This window comes from Cinclus cinclus, chromosome 26, assembly GCF_963662255.1.
Source record: "Cinclus cinclus chromosome 26, bCinCin1.1, whole genome shotgun sequence".
Classification (NCBI taxonomy): Eukaryota; Metazoa; Chordata; class Aves; order Passeriformes; family Cinclidae; genus Cinclus; species Cinclus cinclus.
In genome coordinates, this window is record NC_085071.1 from 5,069,554 (window position 1) to 5,096,038 (window position 26,485).

At 47.0% G+C, this 26,485-nt stretch overlaps 1 protein-coding gene across 1 annotated transcript in view; it reads left to right on the forward strand.

Annotated features, from left to right (window-relative positions):
* Positions 1-26,485, forward strand: part of CSMD2 (CUB and Sushi multiple domains 2) — a 272,370-nt gene that overhangs the window by 164,049 nt on the left and 81,836 nt on the right. The window contains exons 14-20 of the mRNA XM_062508842.1: positions 11,035-11,361; positions 15,510-15,704; positions 18,414-18,552; positions 19,371-19,558; positions 20,994-21,182; positions 22,094-22,210; positions 25,069-25,284. Coding sequence (XP_062364826.1) covers positions 11,035-11,361; positions 15,510-15,704; positions 18,414-18,552; positions 19,371-19,558; positions 20,994-21,182; positions 22,094-22,210; positions 25,069-25,284 — 1,371 coding nt within the window. The remainder of the gene's footprint in view (positions 1-11,034; positions 11,362-15,509; positions 15,705-18,413; positions 18,553-19,370; positions 19,559-20,993; positions 21,183-22,093; positions 22,211-25,068; positions 25,285-26,485) is intronic.

The following is a 26,485-nucleotide window of genomic DNA, read 5'->3' on the forward strand; positions in this document are numbered from 1 at the left end:
TTGGGAGCAGGGATTTGTGGATCAGGGATTTGGGATCAGGGATTTGGGGATCAGGGATTTGGGGATCAGGGATTTGGGATCACGGATTTGGGGATCAGGGATTTGGGAGCAGGGATTTGGGATCAGGGATTTGGGATCAGGGATTTGGGAGCAGGGATTTGGGGATCAGGGATTTGGGATCACGGATTTGGGGAGCAGGATTGGGGATCAGGGATTTGGGAGCAGGGATTTGGGATCAGGGATTTGGGGAGCAGGGATTTGGGGAGCAGGGATTTGGGGATCAGGGATTTGGGGAGCAGGGATTTGGGATCAGGGATTTGGGAGCAGGGATTTGGGATCAGGGATTTGGGGAGCAGGGATTTGGGGATCAGGGATTTGGGGATCAGGGATTTGGGAGCAGGGATTTGGGATCAGGGATTTGGGGATCAGGGATTTGGGATCACGGATTTGGGGAGCAGGATTGGGGATCAGGGATTTGGGAGCAGGGATTTGGGATCAGGGATTTGGGGAGCAGGGATTTGGGATCAGGGATTTGGGGAGCAGGGATTTGGGGAGCAGGGATTTGGGATCAGGGATTTGGGATCAGGGATTTGGGGAGCAGGGATTTGGGATCAGGGATTTGGGAGCAGGGATTTGGGATCAGGGATTTGGGGAGCAGGGATTTGGGGATCAGGGATTTGGGGAGCAGGGATTTGGGATCAGGGATTTGGGAGCAGCCAGGATTCCTTGGGCAGGGCTCATTCCTGTGGTTTCCGTGTCAAAGCAGCACAAACCGTTCCTGTAACCCCTCTGCTGATGCCAGGGACCCCAAATTCCTGCCTGGCTGTGTGATCCCACCTCTCCCTCCCCAGCCTCTGTTGTCACCGTGTCCCTGAGCCCCCCAGGGGACCCTCAGGTGTGGCATTCCTGTCCCCTCACCTCAGCCAGGTGTCCCTGGCCTTTGGGGGTGCTCGGGGGGGGTTCCCAGGTCCCTCTGGATCCCGGGAATCTGCAGCTCTGGGAATGGAGGGGGCAGCCCTGGCCTTGGGGTGTGCTGGGCTGGGCTTTGTTCTGTGAGTTATGGGTGGCTGGGGGTGAAATTTGGGGTTCTGGGGGTTTGTTCCTGTGAAATTTGGGGCTCTGGGGGTTTGTTCCTGTGAAATTTGGGGCTCTGGGGGTTTGTTCCTGTGAAATTTGGGGTTCTGGGGGTTTGCTTTGGTGAAATTTGGGTGTTCAGAGGTTTGTTTCTGTGGGATTTGGGACTCTGGTTGTTTTTGGGGTGTCTGGAGGTGTGTTCCTCTTAAATATGGGTGTCTGTGTTTCTGCAAAATGTCAGTGCCTGGGTGTTTATTTCTGTGCAGTTTGAGTGTCTGGGTGTTTATTTCTGTTCAATTTGAGTGTCTGGGTGTTTATTTCTGTTCAGTTTGAGTATCTGGGTGTTTATTTCTGTTCAATTTGAGTGTCTGGGTGTTTATTTCTGTTCAATTTGAGTGTCTGGGTGTTTATTTCTGTTCAGTTTGAGTGTCTGGGTGTTTATTTCTGTTCAATTTGAGTGTCTGGGTGTTTATTTCTGTTCAGTTTGAGTGTCTGGGTGTTTATTTCTGTTCAATTTGAGTGTCTGGGTGTTTATTTCTGTTCAATTTGAGTATCTGGGTGTTTATTTCTGTACAGTTTGAGTGTCTGGGTGTTTATTTCTGTGCAATTTGAGTATCTGGGTGTTTATTTCTGTTCAGTTTGAGTGTCTGGGTGTTTATTTCTGTTCAATTTGAGTGTCTGGGTGTTTATTTCTGTTCAATTTGAGTATCTGGGTGTTTATTTCTGTTCAATTTGAGTATCTGGGTGTTTATTTCTGTGCAGTTTGAGTATCTGGGTGTTTATTTCTGTACAGTTTGAGTGTCTGGGTGTTTATTTCTGTGCAGTTTGAGTGTCTGGGTGTTTATTTCTGTTCAATTTGAGTGTCTGGGTGTTTATTTCTGTGCAGTTTGAGTATCTGGGTGTTTATTTCTGTTCAGTTTGAGTATCTGGGTGTTTATTTCTGTTCAATTTGAGTGTCTGGGTGTTTATTTCTGTTCAATTTGAGTATCTGGGTGTTTATTTCTGTTCAATTTGAGTATCTGGGTGTTTATTTCTGTTCAATTTGAGTGTCTGGGTGTTTATTTCTGTTCAATTTGAGTATCTGGGTGTTTATTTCTGTGCAGTTTGGGTGTTTATTTCTGTTCAATTTGAGTATCTGGCTGTGGGTGATGGCTGAATTCCTTCTCTCTGTCCTGCACCATCCTGCACTGCTTGAATCAGCTCTGTAGTTCTGTTGTTGTTTTAAAAATGGCATTTCCAGGATTGGGGAATGTGGTGTCTGTCATAGGCCAGGGCACTTCCATACCCACAACTCGATTTTGTCCAGAATTTTGTTCCCTTTCCTCAGCAAAAGAGGCGTTGGATAAATATCCCTGAAAGAAAACCCTTGGTCTTTGGGGATAGAATGTTCTAGCTGAAATTTCCTGTGCCTGAGGACATTGTTGAGTTTATAAACAGGGAATCAGCTCCATAATTCCAGCTCTGACGCTCACGATGGAGGATGTGCTGAAAAGGACATTCCAGAGCTGCCAAAACCTCCAAATCCAGGCTGGGAATTGCTGTTCAAACAAAACCTCCTCATTTTCTGATTTTATTTGCAATGGGATCCCCCCAAAATTCACTTTTATTTGACAGAAAGAGCCGGGCTCTGGTGTTCTTGGGGGGGGAGAGAATCTCACAAGGATTTTTCTTCTTCCCTTCCCTGCTCCTCCTGCTTTCCCAATTTTTCATCCTGCACTTTTCCCTGGGTGCTTGACCCGTCCTGTTCCCTGGGGGATGATTGTGGCACCAGGAGTGACAATAAATGCCATTGTCACCAGCCTGGGCAGCAAAGGCAACGTCCCTGCCTTGCCTCAGCTTCTGCCACTTCTGGGAGAATCATTCCAGGGAATTTCTGCCGGAATTTCTGGTGCACGTTCAGTTTGTTGGGATCAGAGTCAGCAAATCCAGGTTTTCTGGACCCGTCTTGTGTTTGACAGGGAATGAAAGGGTTGGGGGGTTGAGGGAAAGGAGGGGATTTGTGCCAAAAAATCAGGGGGAGGGGGAGGTTCTGCACCGACCCCAGAGGGGTTGGGTTGGTTGGTGTCGCTCGGCAGAGTTTTGGGATTAATGTGTTCATTCCTGGGAATGTCTGATTTGGTTTGGGATTAATGTGTTAATTCCTGGGAATGTTTGATTTGGTTTGGGATTAATGTGTTCATTCCTGGGAATTTCTGATTTGGTTTGGGATTAATGTGTTCATTCCTGGGAATTTCTGATTTGGTTTGGGATTAATGTGTTCATTCCTGGGAATGTTTGATTTGGTTTGGGATTAATGTGTTCATTCCTGGGAATGTTTGATTTGGTTTGGGATTAATGTGTTCATTCCTGGGAATGTTTGATTTGGTTTAGGATTAATGTGTTCATTCCTGGGAATGTCTGATTTGGTTTGGGATTAATGTGTTAATTCCTGGGAATGTTTGATTTGGTTTGGGATTAATGTGTTCATTCCTGGGAATGTTTGATTTGGTTTAGGATTAATGTGTTCATTCCTGGGAATGTCTGATTTGGTTTGGAATAAATCTGATCATTCCTGGCAATGTCTGATTTAGTTTGGGATAAATGTGGTCAGTCCTGGGAATTTCTGATTTGGTTTGGGATTAATGTGTTCATTCCTGGGAATGTTTATTTTGGTTTGGGATTAATCTGTTCATTATTGGGAATATTTGAATAGGTTGGGAACAAACACATTCATTTCTGGAAGTGTTTGGTTTTGGGGTTAGTCTGTTCATTCCTGGCAATGTTTGAATGGATTTGGGATTAATGTGTTAATTCCTGGGAATGTCTGATTTGGTTTGGGATAAATCTGATCATTCCTGGCAATGTGTGAGTGGATTCAGGATAAATCTGTTCATTTCTGGCAATGTTTGAATGGATTTGGGATAAATCTGATCATTCCTGGCAACGTGTGAGTGGATTTGGGATAAATCTGATCATTCCTGGCAATGTGTGAGTGGATTTGGGATTAATCTGATCATTCCTGGCAACGTGTGAGTGGATTTGGGATAAATCTGTTCATTCCTGGCAATGTTTGAATGGATTTGGGATAAATCTGTTCATTCCTGGCAATGCGTGAGTGGATTTGGGATAAATCTGATCATTCCTGGCAATGTGTGAGTGGATTTGGGATAAATCTGATCATTCCTGGCAATGTGTGAGTGGATTTGGGATAAATCTGATCATTCCTGGCAATGTGTGAGTGGATTTGGGATAAATCTGTTCATTCCTGGCAATGTTTGAATGGATTTGGGATAAATCTGATCATTCCTGGCAATGTGTGAGTGGATTTGGGATAAATCTGTTCATTCCTGGCAATGTGTGAGTGGATTTGGGATAAATCTGTTCATTCCTGGCAATGTTTGAATGGATTTGGGATAAATCTGATCATTCCTGGCAATGTGTGAGTGGATTTGGGATAAATCTGATCATTCCTGGCAATGTGTGAGTGGATTTGGGATAAATCTGTTCATTCCTGGCAATGTTTGAATGGATTTGGGATAAATCTGTTCATTCCTGGCAACGTTTGAGTGGATTTGGGACAAATCCGATCATTCCCGGGAATATTTGAATAGATTGGGTACAGATGTGTTCATGGATTTGGGATAAACGTATTCATTGCTGGGTATATTTTAATGGATTTGGGATTAATGTGTTCATCAACATTTCAGTTATTCCTGCCAAAAAAAAAAAAAAAAAAAAAATCTGCCGCAGGGAAGAGGTGGCTGCCCAAAAGTGTCCCCCCTGCCCCTGGTGCAGCACCCAGCACATCCCAGGTCCAGCAGCTGGATCCCTTCCAGGCTGGGATCCCTGAGGATCCATCCTCACTTTCTCCCTGCCCTTGATCCGAGGGGTTTGGAGCAGCAAATCCCTGGGGAAATGCTCCTGACGCCCCTGGGCAGAGATCCAGCCTGTCCTGGCAGGCAGGATTGCCCTGGTCCCGTATCCATGTGGGATTTCAGTGTTTGCTCAAGCACTGTGCTGGGCAGGAATCATTGCAGCACCTTCCCAATGCCAGGGAATTGCCCTGGAATTGTCCCCCACGAGCTCCTCAGCCTGGTTTGTTTTTTTTTTTTTTTTTTTTAATATATTTGGTTTGTTTGTTTTGTGTCTTGGTTTTTGGTTTTTTTGTTTTGTTTCTGTGTTTTTTTGTTGGGTTTTGTTATTTTTTTTTGTTGTTGGTTTGTTTTGGGGGGTTTTTTAGGGTTTTTTATGTTTTTGTGGGTTTTGGGGGTTTTTTTTTGTGTTTTTCTGGCTTTTTTGGGATCTTTCTGCTTCTCCCCATGAGCAGAGCTTGATGTGTGACCCAAGCTGGCCAGGCTCAGTGGAGCAGCTGCCCTCACCCCACACATTTTGGGGTGCCCAAGGAGGTCAGCACTCACCCCTCGTGCTCTTGTGGGGTCGGGAACGTGTGGGACAGCCCCATCCCAGCTGGATGCAGCACTTGGCAGAGGAGAGAGGAGCTGCCAGACCCCACAGAGCAGCACAGCAGAGGTGAACAACAGCACCACCAGGCTTTTTTGGACCAAAAAAAAAAAAACCCCACAGCCACAAACTTCCACCTTCTTGTGGCCGCTGCAAGAATTCCCAAGGGACACTGCTGGGAGAGGAAGGGTTCTGTTGGAAATGCTGGGAACTCGGGAGGATCTTGGTGCAGAAGCCTTGGAGCACGTGCCAGGAGAAGATGGCTGCAGGATCCCTGTCCCAGTGTGGATCAGCAGCTCCCAGTGAGGTTTAAAAAACTTCAGCTCGTTCCCAAAGCCAATCCCTGCTCCTGCTGGAGTGAGTGGCAGTGAAACCTGCTCTTCCCTGCACATCTGCTTTAAATTCAGTGATAATTTTCCTCAAGATTCAGTTCCCAAATTGCTTTTCATTCTTCTCCTCATACCTGCAGTCCTACCCCCAGACTGAGCTGAGTTTTGTTGCTCTGAAATAACAAAACCCTCCCAGTTAATTTTGCTCCAAACTCCTTCCCTCGCCTCCCACTTGCCCTGTGGTGCTGCGGGGTTTTCAGGAGGAAAAAGCACCATGAGATGCAGATTTATTTTTATTTTTTCCCCCTCGGAATAACAGATTCAGAAAGAGGAAAATACAGAATATAAAAGCACTTTGCTGCCCAGCTGGAGCAGTGCCCTGAGCTTCCAGCACTGTCAGCTCTTCCCAAGTCAGGAATGCTGGGCATTAACCAAGCTCCTGCTGAGCTCCTGCTTTTCCAGTCCATCACCAAGTTCTGCCTAGAAGAGGGATTTTTGGAAAAAAAAAGGAAATGCAAGGAAGAAAATCCACTCTTGTCTTCCAAGAGGTCAGAGTCTGTGGGAGCAGGATCTGAAAACTGAGAGGAAAGTCAGGAATTTCGGATTGTTTCCATGGAAACTGCAATTATTCCAGTGATTCCCTGCTTGGTTTTCAGCTCCTGACCCAGGTGCCTTTCCTGCTCCCTTGGTGTGACCTCTTCTTGGGATCAGCCCTGGATATTCCTGCAGGATCAGCAGGGATGGAATGGAACAGAAGAGAGATGGTCTGGGAGGAGGCAGGATCTGAGGAAGGCAGAATAAAAGGGGAAAAACAAGGAGAAGAGAGAAAGGAGACAAAAGAGAAGAGAGAAGAGCTGCAGGAACTTCTCCTGCCTGCTCCCTGTTCACATCCATGTCCTTCTCCTAAGGGAAGAACCAAGGAGCTGCTCCTTCATTGTTTAACTGCTCTAAACCAAGGCAGAATCCTGGTGATGTTTTTGAAAACCTGAATAAATCCCTGTGCTGGTTCATTCATGACATGGTCTCGCTGCCCTGTGATTTATTCTGTATTTAATAAAGGGATTTTTTTTCTCATTGCCTTTGCAGTAATTGGTCAGCAATTATTGACCAATACAACAATTATTGACAAATACAACGATTATTGACCAATACAACAATTATTGACAAATACAACGATTATGGACAGAATCAGCTTTGTAACCAGGCTGTGCACATCATAAAATGGCATTTAACGAGGGTAATAAATATTAATTGCAGCCAGGGCTGCTCCCAGCTCCCTGCTGATGGACAGCAGGGCTGGCCTCTGTCATGTTGGGAATGACTCCTGCTGCTCAGGGATCTTTGGGATGCTCCAGCAGCACCAGGCAGGTGGAGCTGGGCTGTCTCCCACCTTTGCTGCTGCCATCATCCTCCTCCTGACAGCCTGGCCCTGCCTGTGACATGGTGTTAAACAGCTCCTGGTTTAGCCCAGTGTCCAGCTCCAGGGAGGCTGACATAGATCCCAGAGCCAGAGCTGAAAGCTGCTTCCAGGGTGAGGAAAAACCTTCCTTTGTGAAGAAGAACCTCCTTCCACAGTGAGGAAAAATCTCCTTCCAGGGTGAGGAAAAACCTTCCACAGTGAGGAAAAATCTCCTTCCAGGGTGAGGAAAAACCTTCCACAGTGAGGAAAAATCTCCTTCCACAGTGAGGAAAAGTCTCCTTCCAGGGTGAAGAAAAATCTCCTTCCAGGGTGAGGAAAAACCTTCCACAGTGAGGAAAAATCTCCTTCCACAGTGAAGAAAAAAATCCTTCCACAGTGAGGAAAAACCTCTTTCAGGGTGAGGAAAAATCTCCTTCCACAGTGAGGAAAAACCTTCCAGGGTGAGGAAAAATCTCCTTCCACACTGAAGAAAAAACTCCTTCCACAGTGAAGAAAAAACTCCTTCCTCAGTGAGGAAAAATCTTCCATAGTGAGGAAAAATTTCCTTCCACGGTGAAGAAAATAATTGTGATGAAAAACCTTCCACGGTGAGAAAAAAACCTCCTCTGCTTGGAAAGATGAAGAAAATCATCAACTCACAGCCACCAGGGTCTTGTTCATGAACCTTGTGGTTTCCTGGCCTGGATATTCCCCTCTGGAATGTGATTCCAGCTCCCCTCTCCTTCAAGGAGAGCTTTTTCCTGGCTTTTTCCTTGGTCCTCCAGCTCGCCTTTCTCCTCACTGATCTTAAGGAAAATCAAAATCCTCATTTACTTCCCTGCATTGGAGACTCTTGGAGGGTTTTTATTTTTATTTATTTATTTATTTATTTTTATCAGCTCTTCTTTAATCTGTCAGTTTTATGTGGCAAAGGTTAATTTTATATTCTTCCCTCGCTCTGCTCCTCTCCCCTTTGTCAGCAAGTCCTTTGTTGTTTTATTTTCTGAACTGGTGACTGCACCTCTCTCTTGCTGGGCTGCTGAATGCTAATTCACCCCCTTGGATTTAAAAAATTCAGAGGAGACACCTCATCCCTGCTCGTGAGACATTTCCCTGGGTGCAAATGCATTTATTTTCAATTTCCCTGAGGCAGATTACACCGTGCTTATGCTGACAGAATTATTTGACAGCATCCCCTGATATTTTTACGTCTGGTAGAGAGAGCCCAAAAAAAAAAAAAAAAAAAAAAAAATCCTGAGGATGTTTTGCAGTTTGTTTTCTCTTTAATCTGCTCTCTTTGTGGCTGAGAGCAGGGAATGGATTGTGCAGCTCCGTGGCCTTGATAACGTCACGGGAACGTTGGAATTACTTGATCCAAGCCCATTAAGTGGTGAGGGGAGACAGAGGGAAAATAACAGAGGGAGGCAGAGCAGTGATCCAAATAATTGTCTAAATGCCAAGCCCAAGCCAGGCTCATCCTCTGTGCCAGGAATTAGGGAGATGGATGTTCCCAATAATGAGTTTTACCAAGGGCGGCGGTGGGGAAAAAGGATGAGCAAAGCATCCATACATAAAATATCCCAAAGTTTGGGCAGGTAGCACTTCAAAGGCAGCCTTGCCTTCCCAAATTAATGGGCCTTGGCAGCTGCAGCCCGGGATGGATTGAAGCCCTGGAGAGCTGGAGGGTTTTCCATGCGTGCTCTTCCCCTCAGCTTCGTTTTAAGGCTGGTTTTAATTCTTTCCAGGCAATGGCAGCCTGGTTGGGTGCGTCTTTTTGGGAACCAGCAGAAATCAGGGATTTCTTTGTGGTGGGAAGAGCTTCCCCTCCATCAGATCTGCAGATTCCTCTGGTTTATCCCAACCCCTGGCACTTGGGAATGCTCTTGGGCTGTTCCATGGGCATCTCCCAGTGCTCAGCCAGGTGTAAACGACTTCCCAAGGACGCAGAAAAAGCAAATTAATTCGCAGCTCCTTCTCCAATAACTCCATTTGCTGCTGCAAATATTCCCTGTGGGATGGGCGCGGTGCGGATGGAAAGAGTTGGGTGAATCTGCAGAGGAGAATGGGGGGAAAAAATGAACTCAGCAGATGGAAAGGGCAGCTGAGAGGGCAGATTTTATTGTGAGCAAGCCCCAAGGAGTCTGGGGATGGATGTGTCACCTGTGGGGACAGCAGCAGGGCAGGCTGGAGCCGTGCCTGGAATGGCTGAGCTGGTTCCTTGCTCCGTGTCCTGTGGGATGTGCAAAAAAAAAATAAAAAAAAAAAATGTTGAGGCAAAACCTGACTCGTTCGATGCTGGTTTTATTTTGCACCAGCTCAAGTTCACCCACTGCATTCTTGGGAGGGTTTCCTGAGGGATGTGCAGAATTCACCTGGGAAATGCCAGATCCCACCTAAGAGGCATTTGATTCCTGCTGCTAAAGAAACCTGGAAGGGACTGGAAAATCCACTCCAAGTCCCAAAGAACGGGCGTTTTTCTTACCCTGATAATAAAAGATTCCAGTTTAGTGGTGACCAAAAAATTCTGATTTGGTGAAGACCCAAAGACTCTGATTTAGTGATAACCAAAACCTTCTAATTTAGGGACAACCAAAAGGTTCTGATTTGGTGGTGACCCAAATGTTCTGATTTAGTGGTGATCAAAACATTTTAATTTAGTGATGACTAAAATCTTACAATTTAGTGATGACCAAAACGTTCTAATTTAGTGATGACCAAAAGATTCTGATTTAATGATGACCAAAAGATTCTGATTTAGGGATGATCAAAAGGTTCTGATTTAGTGATGACCAAAAGATTCTGATTTAGGGATGATCAAAAGGTTCTGATTTAGGGATGACCAAAAGGTTCTGATTTTGTGGTGACCCAAATGTTCTGATTCAGTGATGACCAAAACATTTTAATTTAGGGATGACCAAAAACTTCTGATTTAGTGATGACCAAAATGTTCTAATTTAATGATGACCAAAATTTTCTGATTTAGTGATGACCAAAATGTTCTGATTTAGTGATGACCAAAAATTTCTGATTTAGTGATGACCAAAATGTTCTGATTTAGTGATGACCAAAATGTTCTAATTTAATGATGACCAAAATTTTCTGATTTAGTGATGACCAAAATGTTCTGATTTAGTGATGACCAAAATGTTCTGATTTAGTGATGACCAAAATTTTCTGATTTAGTGATGACCAAAATGTTCTGATTTAGTGATGACCAAAATGTTCTGATTTAGTGATGACCAAAATTTTCTGATTTAGTGATGACCAAAATGTTCTGATTTAGTGATGACCAAAATGTTCTAATTTAGTGATGACCAAAATGTTCTGATTTAGTGATGACCAAAATGTTCTGATTTAGTGATGACCAAAATTTTCTGATTTAGTGATGACCAAAATTTTCTGATTTAGTGATGACCAAAATGTTCTGATTTAGTGATGACCAAAAATTTCTGATTTAGTGATGACCAAAATGTTCTGATTTAGTGATGACCAAAATGTTCTGATTTAGTGATGACCAAAAGCTTCCCTGCTGCCCCTGTGAGGGAGAGAATTAAAGAATTAATGAAAGGGAACAAATGGAAGATCCAGGGTGGTGTTTTCCCCTGGTGGTTTTTGAGAAGTGTCTGATATTTCTGTGCTGGCAGAGGGCTCTGGCAGCCTGGAAGTCACTTTTCCCCCTGAACAGAGCACTCCCGACCAGGCTGGGAGCAGGGATTTTGTGGGGATGTCCCAGCTGAGCGGGACGAGGACCTGGATGTCCACGATGGCTCTGATATCACCTTCCCTTTGCAGTTTCGTGCTTTTTCAACTTCACCAGCCCGTCGGGCATCGTGCTGTCCCCCAACTACCCCGAGGAGTACGGGAGCAGCCTGCACTGCGTGTGGCTCATCATCGCCAACCCCGAGAGCAGGATCCACCTGGCCTTCAACGACTTCGATGTGGAGCCCCAGTTTGATTTCCTGGCTGTCAAGGATGGGGGCACGGCCGAGTCTCCGGTGCTGGGAACCTTCTCAGGGAGCCACATCCCCTCCTCGCTGACCAGCAGTGGCCACGTGGCCAGGCTGGAGTTCCAGACTGACCACTCCATGGAGAAGAGAGGCTTCAACATCACCTTCACCAGTGAGTGCTTGATGACTTTTTGGGGTTACCTGAAAAGTACAGGACAGGCAAAATTAAGGGAATAAAAAGCAGTTTATTTCTATTTATTGAAAGGTCTTCAGGTACATTTAGAGCAGACAAAGCCCCCCAGGGGCTACACCCAAAATGGACACAGGTTTTCACTCTTTTACAAGTTTGGTCCATTGGCATATTGAGGGTTAATCTCCCAATTACAGCTTCAGGTAATGAAGTCATTTACCCCAATTTGCTCCCCCCAATCACTTTTGTTTCCATCTCTCAGGGCCTGAGGCAGTGAGGGGTCCTTGATTCCCAGCCTGGAGAGGAATCGTTGTGTCTGCCCAAAATGGGAGAGCAGCAGCTCACACTGGATATGGAGTTTAGAGTTACACACCAAAGAGCTGCAGGATTACAAATAGATGAAAAATAGAAAATCTCAAATCCTAAAGCAGCAAGTGCCCCCCACCCTTCCTTCTGCCCAGATTTTAAATTTGTGTTGGAGATTGCAGAGATGGATCTCTCTAAAGCTGTTAAAATTTCGAGGCAAACCTGAAAATTGGGGATTAATTGGATTTGTAGTTGGGTGATGGAGGATTGGGGGTAGGTTTAAGGCTGGTGGCACCGATTCTTTCTGGCTGTGAAGTTGAGTTGTTGTCCACAAAAAAAAAAAACAAAACAAAAAAAACTGTTCAGTCCTGGATTATCTGTCCATGGAAGGATTTGGGCTCTTCCATCAGAGTTTGCTGGATAGGGATTTTGGACAAGAATGTAGTGATGGGATGAGGGGAATGACCGTAAATTGGATATTGGGATGAAATTTTTCCCAATGAGAGTGGGGAAGGGCTGAAATGGAATTCCCAGAGCAGCTGTGGCTGCCCCTGTATCCCTGGGAGTGCCCAAGACCAGTTTGGAGCAGCCTGGGATGGTGGAAGGTGTCCCTGCCCTGACAGGGGGTGGGATGGGATCTTTAATCTCCCTCCCTACCACAACCAGTCCATGATTTTATGATTTTGGGGCTCCCTGCTCTCCCTCTCAGAGCCTCCTTTCTGCTCGATGCCCTGGGGGCAGCTCAGGATCCACTGCTGGGTCTGGGATGGTCCCTGTGTCCCTCAGTCTGTGCCACCCTTGTTTGCTGACAGCCAGAGATGCAAAACTTTGGAGAAAAAGGCAAATACACCCCCGTGAAAAAAAAAAAAACAAACGTGAAATTCCCAGAGAGAGATTTGGCTCATCAAATCCCCACGGTCGTTTTTTATCCTCATATTGTCCTGTCGTTTTCCAAAGAGCCTTATTAAACCTCTCCAGCAGAACTGAGCTTTGTTAGGCTGGCCTTCAGTGGCACAGATAAATTAATGGCTCTGATTGCAGGGCCTTTATTTAAAATAAAAAATAAAAAATAAAATAAAAACCTCAGAGGCCTTAAGGAAGCGTTTACCCAAGTCCAGCAGGCTGAGGAGGGGGTTTGGGTGAGGGGGTGCCACCTCAGGAACGCTGCTGGTCCCTCTCCCTTTCCCCTGTTGGGAGCTGGGGCTGTCCCATGCACGGGGACATTTTTTTAGGGACATTTTCAGGATCTTTTTCAGCTTTCTCAGTGCTGGGAATGACTCGGGAGCGAGTTAAATCGTTCTGAGAGTTCTGCACTGAGCCTTTTCCCTTCAGTTTTTTTCAGGTACCAGACTCAGAGCCTGATCTTTTCCCCTCCAGCCCTGTGGAGAGCAGGGGCTTGTGAGGGCAGAGATGCTCTGGGAGCTCAGCTGGCTTTGCTCAGGTGCAGTGAAGACCCTGAAACCTCAGGTGTGGGATTAATGTGGAGCCTTTAATCCTCCACAGGCTGCTCCTCTCCAAGGCCCCTCCCGGCATGAGGAGATGCAGGACATAATTATGCACTTAATGAGCAATTAAAACCTAATTTCCAAATGTTTGGCTGGTGTAGCTTGAACTGCTGGAGAAGGTTTAAAACCGAGCCAGGTGTCCCTGCAATGCCAGGTGGATTTGGTGGCACCTGGGAAGGTGATTCCTGTGTCCTTTGTTTTCTCCCTGCAGTGGTGACAAGCAGGGCTGTGAATGGCCAGGTTTAGGTGGGAATTTTGGGAAGGAATTGTTCTCTCTGAGGGGCTGGGATGGAATTTCCAGAGAAGCCGGATCCCTGGAAGTGCTCAAGGCCAGGTTGGAGCAGCCTGGGACAGTGGAAGTGTCCCTGCCATGGCAGGGGTGACACTGGAGGAGCTTTAATGTCCCTTCCAGTGTGGGGCTCTGTGCTGTGGCACTCACAGAATGTGCTGAGGTGCCTTAAATCTTTCATTTTCACCACCCATGGTTTCCTTACGTCCTCTCCAGGCAGAAATTTGCAGGTGTTTTTTTTTTTTTTTTTATAAAAAAAAATCTCTCCTCATTCAGAGTGTTTTTATATATAAATGTATTTTTATATGTGGAAGGTGGCTGAGAAGGTAACTCAGTTTTTTCCAGGACCTTTGTTCCTCCTGTATCCCATCCTCTCATGGGCACCAACAGCTTTAACTTCCCCCTTCCTCTGCTGCTGCACCTGAAGCAGAGAATGGGAAGGGGAAAATTTCAGTTTGGGGTGCAACATCCTCATTTTGGGGATGGGGTGGGGGAAAAAAAGAGATCACAGAATCACCAGGTTAGAAGAGACCATCAGGAAAATGAATGCACAAACACCAGGGGTTTGTGTCCAAAAAGGAGCCAGAGGTGTCCTGTAACTTTACTGGAATAAAGGGAGAGGCCGTGGGCCATTCCCCTGGGATATCTCAGATTTTTGGAGGATTCACCTCCCTTTTTATCCCATTTTCCCTCTCTCTTTCCTTTCCCCATTGCCTGAGGTACTTGAGACTTCCCAGAACTCCTGGTACCTGGGATTCCCCTCTGCTGTACAACCCTCCCTTTTCATTTTTAATTCTTACAGAATTCATGGTTTTTTTCCCCCATTGCTTCTTTCATCTCTCAAGATCCAATTTCATTGATCAGTTTGTTTGTAAAGGCAAATATACATATATACTATTTTTTTTTCCATTCATCCATCAGTGGAATCCTTCCCATTGTTTCTTTTATCTCTCACTGCTGGTTTTATCTCCCAGCAGACCCACAGCGCGTTTGTAAAGACAAATTCATTTAGACTTTCATCTAGAAATTTTATCTACACTCTCCAGACTTTGAAGATCATTGAGTCCAACCCTAACACCTCAACTACCCCATGGCACTGAGTGCCACATCAAATCCATTTTAAACACATCCAGGGATGGTGGCTCCATCACTTCTCTGGCCTGACAATTCCAGTATTTCATCCTATTCCATTTCTATATTCCTTTCCTCCCATCCTGTGGGGGATTTCCCTCTCTCCATCCCCTCATTTTTGGGATTTCCCTCTCTCCATCCCCTTATTTCAGGGAATTCCCTCTCTCCATCCCCTCATTTTTGGGATTTCCCTCTCTCCATCCCCTTATTTCAGGGAATTCCCTCTCTCCATCCCCTCATTTTTGGGATTTCCCTCTCTCCATCCCCTCATTTCACAGAATTCCCTCTCTCCATCCCCTCATTTTTGGGATTTCCCTCTCTCCATCCCCTTATTTCAGGGAATTCCCTCTCTCCATCCCCTCATTTCACAGAATTCCCTCTCTCCATCCCCTCATTTTTGGGATTTCCCTCTCTCCATCCCCTCATTTCACAGAACTCCCTCTCTCCATCCCCTCATTTTTGGGATTTCCCTCTCTCCATCCCCTTATTTCAGGGAATTCCCTCTCTCCATCCCCTCATTTCACAGAACTCCCTCTCTCCATCCCCTCATTTCAGGGAATTCCCTCTCTCCATCCCCTCATTTCACAGAATTCCCTCTCTCCATCCCCTCATTTCAGGGAATTCCCTCTCTCCATCTCCTCATTTCAGGGAATTCCCTCTCTCCATCCCCTCATTTCAGGGAATTCCCTCTCTCCATCCTCTTCCTTCGGGGATTTTCTTCTCTCCATCTTCTCACTTTATGGCATTCCCCTCTCTCTAGGAAAACTTTTGTTTTGTTTTGTTTCATTTCGTTTCGTTTCGTTTCGTTTTGTTTTTTATTTGGAATGAAAAAAAAGTGCTCAGACACAGGAAACACCCTGACTGCCCTCTTTGTTTTCCTCCTCTCCTCCTCCTGGCAGCGTTCCGGCACAACGAGTGCCCGGACCCCGGTGTGCCGGTGAACGGGAAGCGTTTTGGGGACAGCCTGCAGCTGGGCAGCTCCGTGTCCTTCCTGTGTGACGAGGGCTTCATCCGCACCCACGGCGCCGAGACTGTCACCTGTGTCCTGCAGGAGGGCAGCGTGGTGTGGGACAACGCCGTGCTCCGCTGCGAAGGTCACCCTCCTCATCCTCGCCCTGCCCTGGGGTGGGGGATCTGGGAGTTAAGGGTCTCATCCTGCCTCTTCCCGTGGGCAGGGGTGGTGGTGCTGTCCCAGGGTGTTCCTGTCCAGCCTGGCCTGGGGTACTTGCAGGGATTCTGGGAATTCCGGAGAATTCTCACCTTCACAGCCAGGAATCCCTTCCCAGTATCCCCAGATCTCCCTTTTTCCAGTTCAGAGCCATTCCCTGCGTCCTGTCCCTCCATGTCCCCAGTCCCTGTCCAGTTCTCCTCTGAGCTCTCCCTGGAGCTTCTCTTCTCCAGGTGAACATTCCCAGCCTGGTGGGAGAGGGATTCTTCTCTCCTCTTCTCTCTTCTTCTCTTCCCTCTTCTTCCCTCTTCTTCTCTCTCTTCTCTCTCTTCTCCTCTCTTCTCCTCTCTTCTCTCTCTTCTCCTCTCTTCTCCTCTCTTCTTCTCTCTTCTCTCTCTTCTCCTCTCTTCTCCTCTCTTCTTCTCTCTTCTCTCTCCTTCTCTCTTCCTTCTCTTTTTTCTTCCCTCCTTCTTCCCTTTTTTCTTTCCTTTTTCATTCCCTCCCTTCCTCTTCCCTTCTTCCTCCCTTCTTCTTCCCCTCTCCTCTTCCCCTCCTACTCCTCTTCTTCTCCTCATGAACATTCCTTCAGGAACAGAGGTTAGTTACTTTTTTTTAGGAGAATTTTGCATCCTTTTGGGATCCAGAATCAGGGTTCTGCCTGTCAGGGTCTCACCCTCTCATTCCATAGTGTCCAACCAACACCTTCCAGGATTTTCCACACCTCTGGAAGGTTCTGTCTGCACAGAGGAGTTTGCTGGGGAGGAAAATTCAGTTCAAATATTCCTCAGCTAGGTTTATTTTCCAATTTTTTTTTTTGTCTGAAATGAACTCTGGGGAGTATTTTTATTGTATTTATTTGATGATTTGATGATCAGTTCTTGTTACAACAGGTGTTTTTCTAATAGCAATAACAATAAAAGGTTCTGGTTTAGTGATGACTCAAAGCTTCCCTGCTGCTCCTGCCAGGGAGGGAATGAAACAACAAGGAATGGAAGATCCAGGGTGATGTTTTCCCATCCTGGTTTTTGATCCATGTAAAAGATCTGATATTTATATAATGACAGAAGTTCTGTCAATGGGCTCTGGCAGCTGGGAGGCAGAAATTCTGCATTTCCATCTCCTGGCCACAACAGCCAACCCTGCCATGGGGGAAACTGGGCTGGATGAAGGCTTTAATTCAGATTTCAAAGCTTTTCGAGGACTTTCAAGCCTCTCCTCTGGAAAAGAGAAGTGAAGAAGGAGCTCATTAGGACTGAAAATCTTCCTGTGTTCTCAGGGAAGTGATGCCCTGCTCTGGTATTTGCAGCAATTTGAATAACAAGTGCTGAACTCTTGAGAAACAGCCCTGGAATATTGAGAAATAATTTGAGTAATTGTCCCTGCATTGCCTGAGCTGCAGGAATTGCACGATCCTGGCTGTTGTCTTTGGGACTGAAGGAAAAAATCAATTGTCTTCGACAGCTTTTATAGAACAAAAGCCTGGATTTTTTGTATTCTTACATAATTTTACTCCTGACAAAATGTAGGTTTAATTCAGGGCTCCCTTACTTTCAAAGCAGGAGCCTTTAAATTTACATATTTTTATGTATGGAAGGGAAACATACATTAAATAATACACTTTTAATCAACTTTTGTATTTGATAACCTTCTGCCTTCTCCTCCTGATCACTCTGGTGATTTCTTTGACTCACCCTCCAGGCTGGACATTTTAATTACCCTTTTTAAACAAGGAGAAAAGCCCAGAGATCTAAAGTCCTGCTCAGCACTTGGAAAAAAAAAAACAAAAAAAAACAAAAAAAAAAACAAACAAACAAAAAAAAAAACCAAAAAACTTAATGGGAATAAAAAGAGACTGAGAAAAGGGTGGAAATCCTGACAGGGGATGTTGCAGCTTTGGGGCATAAAGGAAAAATAATTGCTATGGAGCCAGCTGAGATTAAATGACTTTGATCTGCCACCCTTCAGAGCAGCAGGGGAGCTTTGGGGCTGGCACTGGCACATTTTAGGGCACCTCCAGGGTGACATTTGGGCCGGCCCTGGGTCAATCCTTGAAGGACAAAAGCGGGAGTTTTGTGCCTCAGACCTTTTCCCAGAAAATGCAATAAAATACCTGCAGCTCCTGCTGGGGGCACTGGGGACCACGGTGTGGAATTAATGCCCTGCTCTGGTGAGCAAAGCTCGTGGTAGCAAAGCCATGACTCAATTAGCAGGGCTGGGAGGGATTTCCTGGCACCTGAAACGCCAAGTGACCTTGCAGTTCCCTCTGCTTTTATATCCACTCATTATTTTACACCCTGTCCCCTCCGAGCAGGGCCCGAGGTCAGCCCTGCTGGCTCCCAGGAGGACAGTGTCTGCATTTTGGAGCTGAAAAGGCAATTTCGGAGCAGTTAATGTTGGTTTTCCATCTGGATCTGGTGATTTTTAGCTCGTGGGGGCACAGAAATGCGGGGAGTGGGTTTCAGAGGTGGGGACATCTCACGGTGCCGCAGCTCTGTGACATTTTTCACCCCAATTTCAAAGATGCAGCACTCAGGGATGTGGTTTAGTGGTGGCATTGGGCTGGATGAGCCCCAAGGTGTTTTCCAGCCTGGATAATTGTGTGATTGAATTTAATTATCCTTTTCTGCGTCCCCAGCACCCTGTGGGGGCCACCTGACATCACCCAGTGGAACCATCCTGTCCCCAGGCTGGCCTGGCTTCTACAAGGACTCGCTGAGCTGTGCCTGGGTCATCGAGGCCCAGCCAGGCTACCCCATCAAAATCACCTTTGACAGGTGCTCACCCCCAAATCCCTTGGGTTTTGGGGCGTTTTGGGGGTTCCGAGGTGCAGCCAAGACAAGGGAACGAGCTGCTCCATGTCAGAGATTCTCCCCTCTCCTCTTTTTTTTTTATTTTTTTATTTATGAGCTCCTGGCGGGGAATTAAAACTCACCCAGCAGTGGGGAGGGAAAGGTGGGAATGGTTCTGTTTGAACCACTCCTGCTCGTTTTCAAGGCTGTTTTAGACACATTTTTGGGGGTTGGTTGCTCCCCCATATATTCCTTGGGGGAGCACCAGGGAATGCTGCCTTGGGCATGCTGCGATTTTTGGCTTTCCGTGGATTTGCTGGCTGTGTGGGAGGGCTTGCTTAGGGGGCACAAGGATGTAGATATGGATATGGGTTCAGATATCCTGAAAATCAGCTGTTGCTTGGATTCCTGGCACGCCCCAGAGAGCAGAGAAGAGCTGCCACTGCCACCACTGCTGTGACATTTGGGGCTCCGTGGCTCTTTCAGCCCTGTTTCATTTGCTGCCTCAACACCTGGGCAACATTTTAGGGCTGGAGAAACTCCCAGCCCTGATGGGGATCAGCGGGTCAAGAGGTGAAGGATCACAAAAAAAAAACCCAACCCAAACACGTGCGAGGTTCCCTCAGTGAGACACTCAGGCAGCAGAAAGGACCCGAAACGCCAAAGTGACCTTGCAGTTACCTCTGCTTTTATATTTGATTATTTTACACCCCATTTTAAAAAAAGCACCCGTGGTGCTCCCGGGACTGGAATTAAGAGGAAGGAGCGGTGCTGGGGTTTCAGTTTGCTCGTGTGCCTTGCAGGTTCAAGACAGAGGTGAATTATGACACCCTGGAGGTGCGGGATGGCCGCTCCTACTCCTCACCCCTCATCGGGGTCTACGATGGCACCCAGGTGCCCCAGTTCCTGATCAGCACCAGCAACCACCTCTACCTCCTGTTCACCACGGACAAGAGCCACTCTGACGTCGGCTTCCAGATCCGATACGAAAGTAAGGGCCCCTTGGTCATGGAATTCCTTTCCCTTTCCCTTCCCCTTCCCCTTCCCCTTCCCTTCCCCTTCCCTTCCCTTCCCTTCCCTTCCCTTCCCTTCCCTTCCCTTCCCTTCCCTTCCCTTCCCTTCCCTTCCCTTCCCTTCCCTTCCCTTCCCTTCCCTTCCCTTCCCTTCCCTTCCCTTCCCTTCCCTTCCCTTCCCTTCCCTTCCCTTCCCTTCCCTTCCCTGAACTTCCCTGAACTTCCCTGAACTTCCCTGAACTTCCCTGAACTTCCCTTCCCTGAACTTCCCTTCCCTTCCCTGAACTTCCCTTCCCTTCCCTTCCCTTCCCTGAACTTCCCTTCCCTTCCCTTCCCTTCCCTTCCCTGCCATTCCCTGCCATTCCCTGCCATTCCCCAGTCTCCAGCAGCACCACAGCCTCACTCAGAGCCCCCTGGCTCTCTTTTCCCCCATGCCAGGCAGCTCACGCTGCCCAAGGACTGGGCACTGCTGGGAATCTGCTGCCCGTGGAGGAGCAGTTCCTGCTTTTCCAGGCTGGAAGGAAATTTAAAATCCATGGGCAGGGATAGCTCCCACCATCCCAGGGTGCTCCAAGCCCTGCCCAAGCAAGGCTTGGAAACTTCCAGGGATGAGGCAGCCACAGCTTCTCTGGGAATTCCATTTTCCCACCTTCACAGGGAAGGATCCCTTCCCAATATCCCACCCAAATCTCTCCTTTTCGTCTGAAGCCATTCCCCCTCTGGTTGTTTGTAGAAGCTGTTTGGTTTTATTTTAACATCTGTGGAGTATTCATGATTTTAGGAGGCAGAGCTGAGCTCACAGAATCAAATATCCAGAGCTGGATCCCACAGGGATTGTGGAGTCCAACTCCTGGTCCTGCACAGGACAGGCCCAAGAATCCCAGACCAGTTCCTGTCTCCATTTCCTCCCCTCCTGTGGGGGATTTCCCTCTCTCCATCCCCTCATTTCACAGAATTCCCTCTCTCCATCCCCTCATTTCAGGGAATTCCCTCTCTCCATCCCCTCATTTCAGGGAATTCCCTCTCTCCATCCCCTCATTTCACGGAATTCCCTCTCTCCATCCCCTCATTTCAGGGAATTCCCTCTCTCCATCCCCTCATTTCACAGAACTCCCTCTCTCCATCCCCTCATTTCACAGAATTCCCTCTCTCCATCCCCTCATTTCAGGGAATTCCCTCTCTCCATCCCCTCATTTCAGGGAATTCCCTCTCTCCATCCCCTCATTTCACAGAATTCCCTCTCTCCATCCCCTCATTTCAGGGAATTCCCTCTCTCCATCCCCTCATTTCACAGAACTCCCTCTCTCCCTCCCACCCCCTGACTCTGGGGACAGCCAGCAGGGTTCGGGACGATCCCATGGGATGTCCTCGAGGTCCCAGCTGAGAGCTGTGCCCTGCTCCCTTGTCCCCCAGCCGTGAAGCTGCAGTCTGATCACTGCCTGGACCCAGGGATCCCGGTGAACGGGCAGCGCCACGGCCACGATTTCTACGTGGGAGCCCTGGTGACCTTCAGCTGTGACCCTGGGTACACCCTGAGTGACAGCCAGGCCCTGGAGTGTGAGCCAAACTTCCAGTGGAGCCGGCCCCTGCCCAGCTGTGAGGGTGAGGAAACATCTGCTTTAACATCTGCTTGGTTTTAGGAGGCGGAGCTGAGCGATAGGATGGATGAAAATTTGGGAATTCTCACACGTGCGTATGCTTGGAAGAAAACTCTTTGAATGTAGAATCTGAAGAAGGAGTAGAAATGAAAGCAAGTTTTGATATGAAAGAATTGCTGAGCCAGTCTGGCTGGATAACTGATTAGGCAAAAGTTATGTTAATTAGAAGGGGTTTTTATAGCTCAGAGCAAAGGATAAACCCACCTCAAACAGAAGATGTTTTTATTTTTACCAAGCAGAAAGTTTCCACGGGCAAACAAGAATGCCAGTGTTGCAAGTGGAAAAAAGGTCTCAGAATTTTACACTGCAAGAAAACTGAAAAACAACTTCTAGCTTCAGTTGTGACACACTCACTTTTTGTGTCTGGAGAGTAGTAACGTGAGTATGGTGATGTTGTGGTAGGCTGTAGGTAATAGTGAAAGTATTGATTGGTTGTTACGTATGAAAAGAGAAGTCTCTAATGCATTGTAACCAGAGCTAGAGCTGGCTTCAGACAAACCTACAGCTGTGAGCTCACAAAATCAGAATATCCAGAGCTGGATCCCACAGGGATCGTGGAGTTCAACTCCTGGTTCTGCAGAGCATCTTCCTGTGCAGATCCCCTGCCAAAGCAGCAGCTGGAAAGCTGTCACTGGCGTTTAATCCATGCATTTTGGTCGATTTGGGTGGGTTGATCCATGGATTTTGTCGGATTTTGACCAACAAAACTCAGTTTGGGTTGATTGGATGTGGGTTCATCAGTCCCTTTTGTTGGATTTTCCTGGGCTGGGTTTTGGTTTTCCTTTTTCCTCTCACCTTGTGAAAGATTCTGGATTATTGAACTCTTTTTCTCTCGTTTTTTTTGGGTGTTTCCAGCTCTCTGTGGGGGCTACATCCGTGGCTCCAGTGGCACCATCCTCTCCCCAGGCTTCCCTGATTTTTATCCCAACAACTTGAACTGCACGTGGACGATAGAAACATCCCATGGGAAAGGTGAGACACCTTTGGAGAGGACTCAGGCTGGTAGGAGAAAATCTTTCCCCTGTGGGATCCAAGAATTCCTCTCAGGAATGACAATTCCGTTGTCCCTGGACAAGATCCAGAGGGTTTTGACATCACCTCTCCATTCTTTTAAAGTGGAGAAGGGAGAAATGGTTTCTTCCCCTCAAACATGGCCTGTCCTTTGTGTTATCTCCTGTTCCAGAGCTTTGTGACCCTATCCTGAAAATTCAGGATGCAGATGGATCCAGATATCCTGAAAATCAGGATAGATCAAATCATAGACCATAGAAAATCATGGATCAAGATATCCTGAAAATCATTCCCTGGGTTCTGTCCCTGTCACAGAGAGGGATCTGCCCCTCCTGAGGGATTTTTGGAGGTGTTCAGCTCCTTCCCTCCAAGATTTTTGGGAATATTTAGGCTCCCACTTGGCCAAAGCACAAGTCCTGGAATTGCCCCAGCTGCTCCAACCATTATTTTCCTGTCACACTTTATGGACTCCTGTGCTGTACAAGTGGAGTTTAAAAGCAGCTTAATTTTAAAGGTATTTAAATGCCTAAAGAGAGACCATTATTTTTAATCTCACTGCTTCAAAGTGATTTCTTTCCCCTCTAATTTGTTTTGCTGTTTCTTCTGCAGAGAATGGAGGGGAAAAAAAAAAAAAAAGCCCAACCTTGTGTTTGCAGTGATGTTTTGTGCCAGAGTAAATTGCAGACCAGAGCAAAGGTTTAATTGGTCACAAATCCTTTAAAATTAGTTTATAATTAGCCCTTTTTGCTACAGTTCCACAGCCCTTCAGTGCTGGAGGAGCCTCATGCCCTCTGCTTGGAGTTTTTTACCTTAAAATCTTGGAATACGGGCATGTTCTGCAGGATAAGTGAATTATTCTTGTGCTGCTTCCAGAGGGGTGATGTTATTTCTTCTCCTTAGGCTGGGCTTGGTAAAGCTGAGGGTATCAATTAGCTGCCAGGGCAGAATTAAAGTCATTTTTGCATTCCCCACATCCCAGTTTTCAGGTCAGATCTCTTTCTGTTTTGTGCTCCTGGTAGGAATAACAAACGTTTGGAAACTCTTGGAAGTTTCCTGCTTTTGTGGAATTTTGCAGGGGGGGGAGAGCAGAGAGTGAGGCTAAAAATGTTCTCCACAGAATGGATATAAAGAAGGAATTACCAAGGTCAGTCCTAAGCTTTGGGTCACAAAAATCCTTCTAGGACACTGAAGGGCAGTGAGGTGCTGCAGAGGGAGAAAGGTTGGGATGATCCCACAGTTTTCATTCCCAATCCCATGGGAAAAGCTCCTTATTGGTTTCCAGCCCCTCTGACCTTCACTGCTTGGAAGGGAAGAGCTCTGTGTGAGCAGCAAACCTTCAGGAAGCACTTGGAGAGAGCCAGGGGTTAAATAAATGGAATATTCAGCCAGAGTTTGATGTTGTGGGGTTGGATGTTGGATGTCCAGAGCTTTCCCTGATCTCCAGAAATTATTAAGGAATGGGCACTGGGGAGGATGCTCTTCCTCTGGGCTTTATTTGCAGGTTTCCTGCAGTTTTCATTGGGATGCTGCATTTTGGGAATGGTGGGATGCAGAGCCAGCTCTTGGGGTGGGAATTATTGGGTTAAATGAAACAACCTGGTCAAGCCAAGCAGGGATATTTCCCAAAACCCAAATTCCATCCTTGGGTTTGCAATGGGGTGTCTGTGTCCCTCCAGAGGGGTCCTGAGCTGGATCAATCCCAATCCCACACGAGCTGGGGAGCCTGCCCTGGATACCCCAAGAGCTGGGAGATCAGGATGGAAAAATCCATCTAAATGCAAAGAGGTTTTTTTATTGCTTGGCATCTCCTTGCCTTGTTAAGTCAGGGTGACAATGCTGTGACACAGTTCCTGAGCTCAGACCCTGCCTGGCTCTGCTCTCACTGCCATTTCATGTTGATTTTTAATTTATTTTTTTTATATATATATACATTATTTCCATGCTGGAATTATTTTCCAGAGAATAAGTGTTTCTAATGGTGTTTGAATTCCAGCATGAAAAATCACCTCGCTGGAGGCTCCTGCAGAACCTGAAGTGCTTCCCATTGTGTTTCTGGAGGTGTGAAGGGGACTTTAAATAATCCATTACTCCTCTCTGGCTCATTTACAAATGCAGCAAGGTCACAGCCTTCTCCCCCAATGGTTCAAATCCTTCAAGTTGAATTTGGGAGGAAGAGGCAAAATAGTTTTGCTGTGTTTGGCCGGGATTATCCGTGGCTGGAGCTGTTGTGGGGTTTATTTTGGGGAAGGAAAGGTGAATAAAAGTAGGGTTTTTCTTGGATTGAGCTGGTCTAGGGGAAGGTGTCCCTTCCCATGGTAGGGGGATGGAATCAGACAATTTTTAAGGTTGTTCCCACGCAGATCATTCCATGATTCTCTGGTTCAGCCCATCATGGGAAGGTCCTTGCAGCTGCAGCAGTGACACACTTCTGCAAAAGCCTCCCTGACCTTCAGGCTGGGCTTAAATCCTGTTTTTTTCTCGGCAGGAATTCCTTCTGGAACACGCTTGTTCTCGAATCCCCCCAGCTCCAGCCTTGCTGCTCTTGTAAAACTCAACATTTTTTGATAATGAAGAGTTCCCTTGGGCTGCTCCCTCAGCCCCTGCCCTGTCCCCGGAGCGAGCTCAGCTCATCCCTGCCAAGGGCCAGCAATCCAACACTGCCAGGGCCTGTCCCTGCTGCCACAGGCCCCCCTTAGGGCTTTCCCTGATCCCCTTTCTACCACAACACGACCCGTGGCTGCAGTGCGATCTTCTTCCCCCCCTGTTGTTGCTGGCAATGCTGTGGGGTGACCCCAGCCGTGGTTCTCCCCTCTCTGCAGGTGTGTTCTTCACCTTCCACACGTTCCACCTGGAGAACGGCCACGACTACCTGCTGGTCACTGAGAACTCCAGCTTTGCCCAGCCCCTGAAGCAGCTGACGGGGTCCAGGCTGCCGGCCCCGCTCAGTGCCGGGCTCTTCGGGAACTTCTCGGCCCAGATCCGCTTCATCTCCGACTTCTCCATGTCCTACGAGGGCTTCAACATCACCTTCTCAGGTGACATCAGCAGGCTCCCTCCTTTCTTTTCCTTCTTTCCCTCCCTGCCTTCTTTCTTTTCCCTTCTTTTCCCTCCTTCTTTTCCCTCCTTTCTTCATTCCCTCCCTGTCTTCTTTCTTTTCCTTCTTTCTTTTCCTTCTTTCTTTTCCTTCTTTCCCTGTCTCCTTTTTTTTCCTTCCTTTTTCTTCCTTCCCTTTTCTTCCTTCCTTTTTCTTCCTTTCTTTTTCTTTCCTTTCTTTTTCTTTCCTTTCTTTTTCGTCCTTACTCTTTCTTCCTTTCTTTTTCTTCCCTTCTTTTCTTTCCTTTTCTTCCTTTCCCTTCCTGTCTTCCTCCTTTTTCTTCCTCCTTTTTCCTTCTCCTTTTTCCTTCTTTTCCTCCCTGTCTCCTTTCCTTTCCTTTCCTTTCCTTTCCTTTCCTTTCCTTTCCTTTCCTTTCCTTTCCTTTCCTTTCCTTTCCTTTCCTTTCCTTTCCTTTCCTTTCCTTTCCTTTCCTTTCCTTTCCTTTCCTTTCCTTTCCTTTCCTTTCCTTTCCTTTCCTTTCCTTTCCTTTCCTTTCCTTTCCTTTCCTTTCCTTTCCTTTCCTTTCCTTTCCTTTCCTTTCCTTTCCTTTCTTTTCCTTTCCTTCCCCACTTTTCTGTGAATGATTTTGACTGGGAGAGACCCTAAAGCTCATCCAGGCTCACCCCTGCCCAATCTTCCTCTATCCCAGGTTGCTCCAACCCGGCCTTGGGCACTTCCAGGGCTGGGCCACCCCTTCTCTGGGGTGCCAGGACCTTCTCACCCTCCCAGAAAAATCCTGGCAATAATTTTCCATTGATTTTGGTCACTCCTTTTGTCATCCAGGAAATTATCCCAGTATTAAACCCCAGTGTGTCCCAAGAAACATTCCCAGTGTGTCCCAAGAAATATTCCCCTTACAGCCCCCATGTGGCCAGGGGGAACAATTCTGTCTGTCCTGGGCTGGATAACAGGAATGGACCCACTGCAATAAAATCCCTCTCCAGGTGTTGCTGTCTCCCTCCTCACCCTCATCTTCCCTGCTCTGTTTATGGGCAGTTCCAGCTCAGGATTTTGGGGCAATGCTTTCCCCGTTTCCCCAAACACCTTCTCTATTTTTAGAGGAAAATCACTGCAGCAGGGCCAGCATTTCCAGCCCAGGGACAGCTGGGATCCTTTGGAAGCAGCATGGAGCAGTCTGGAGT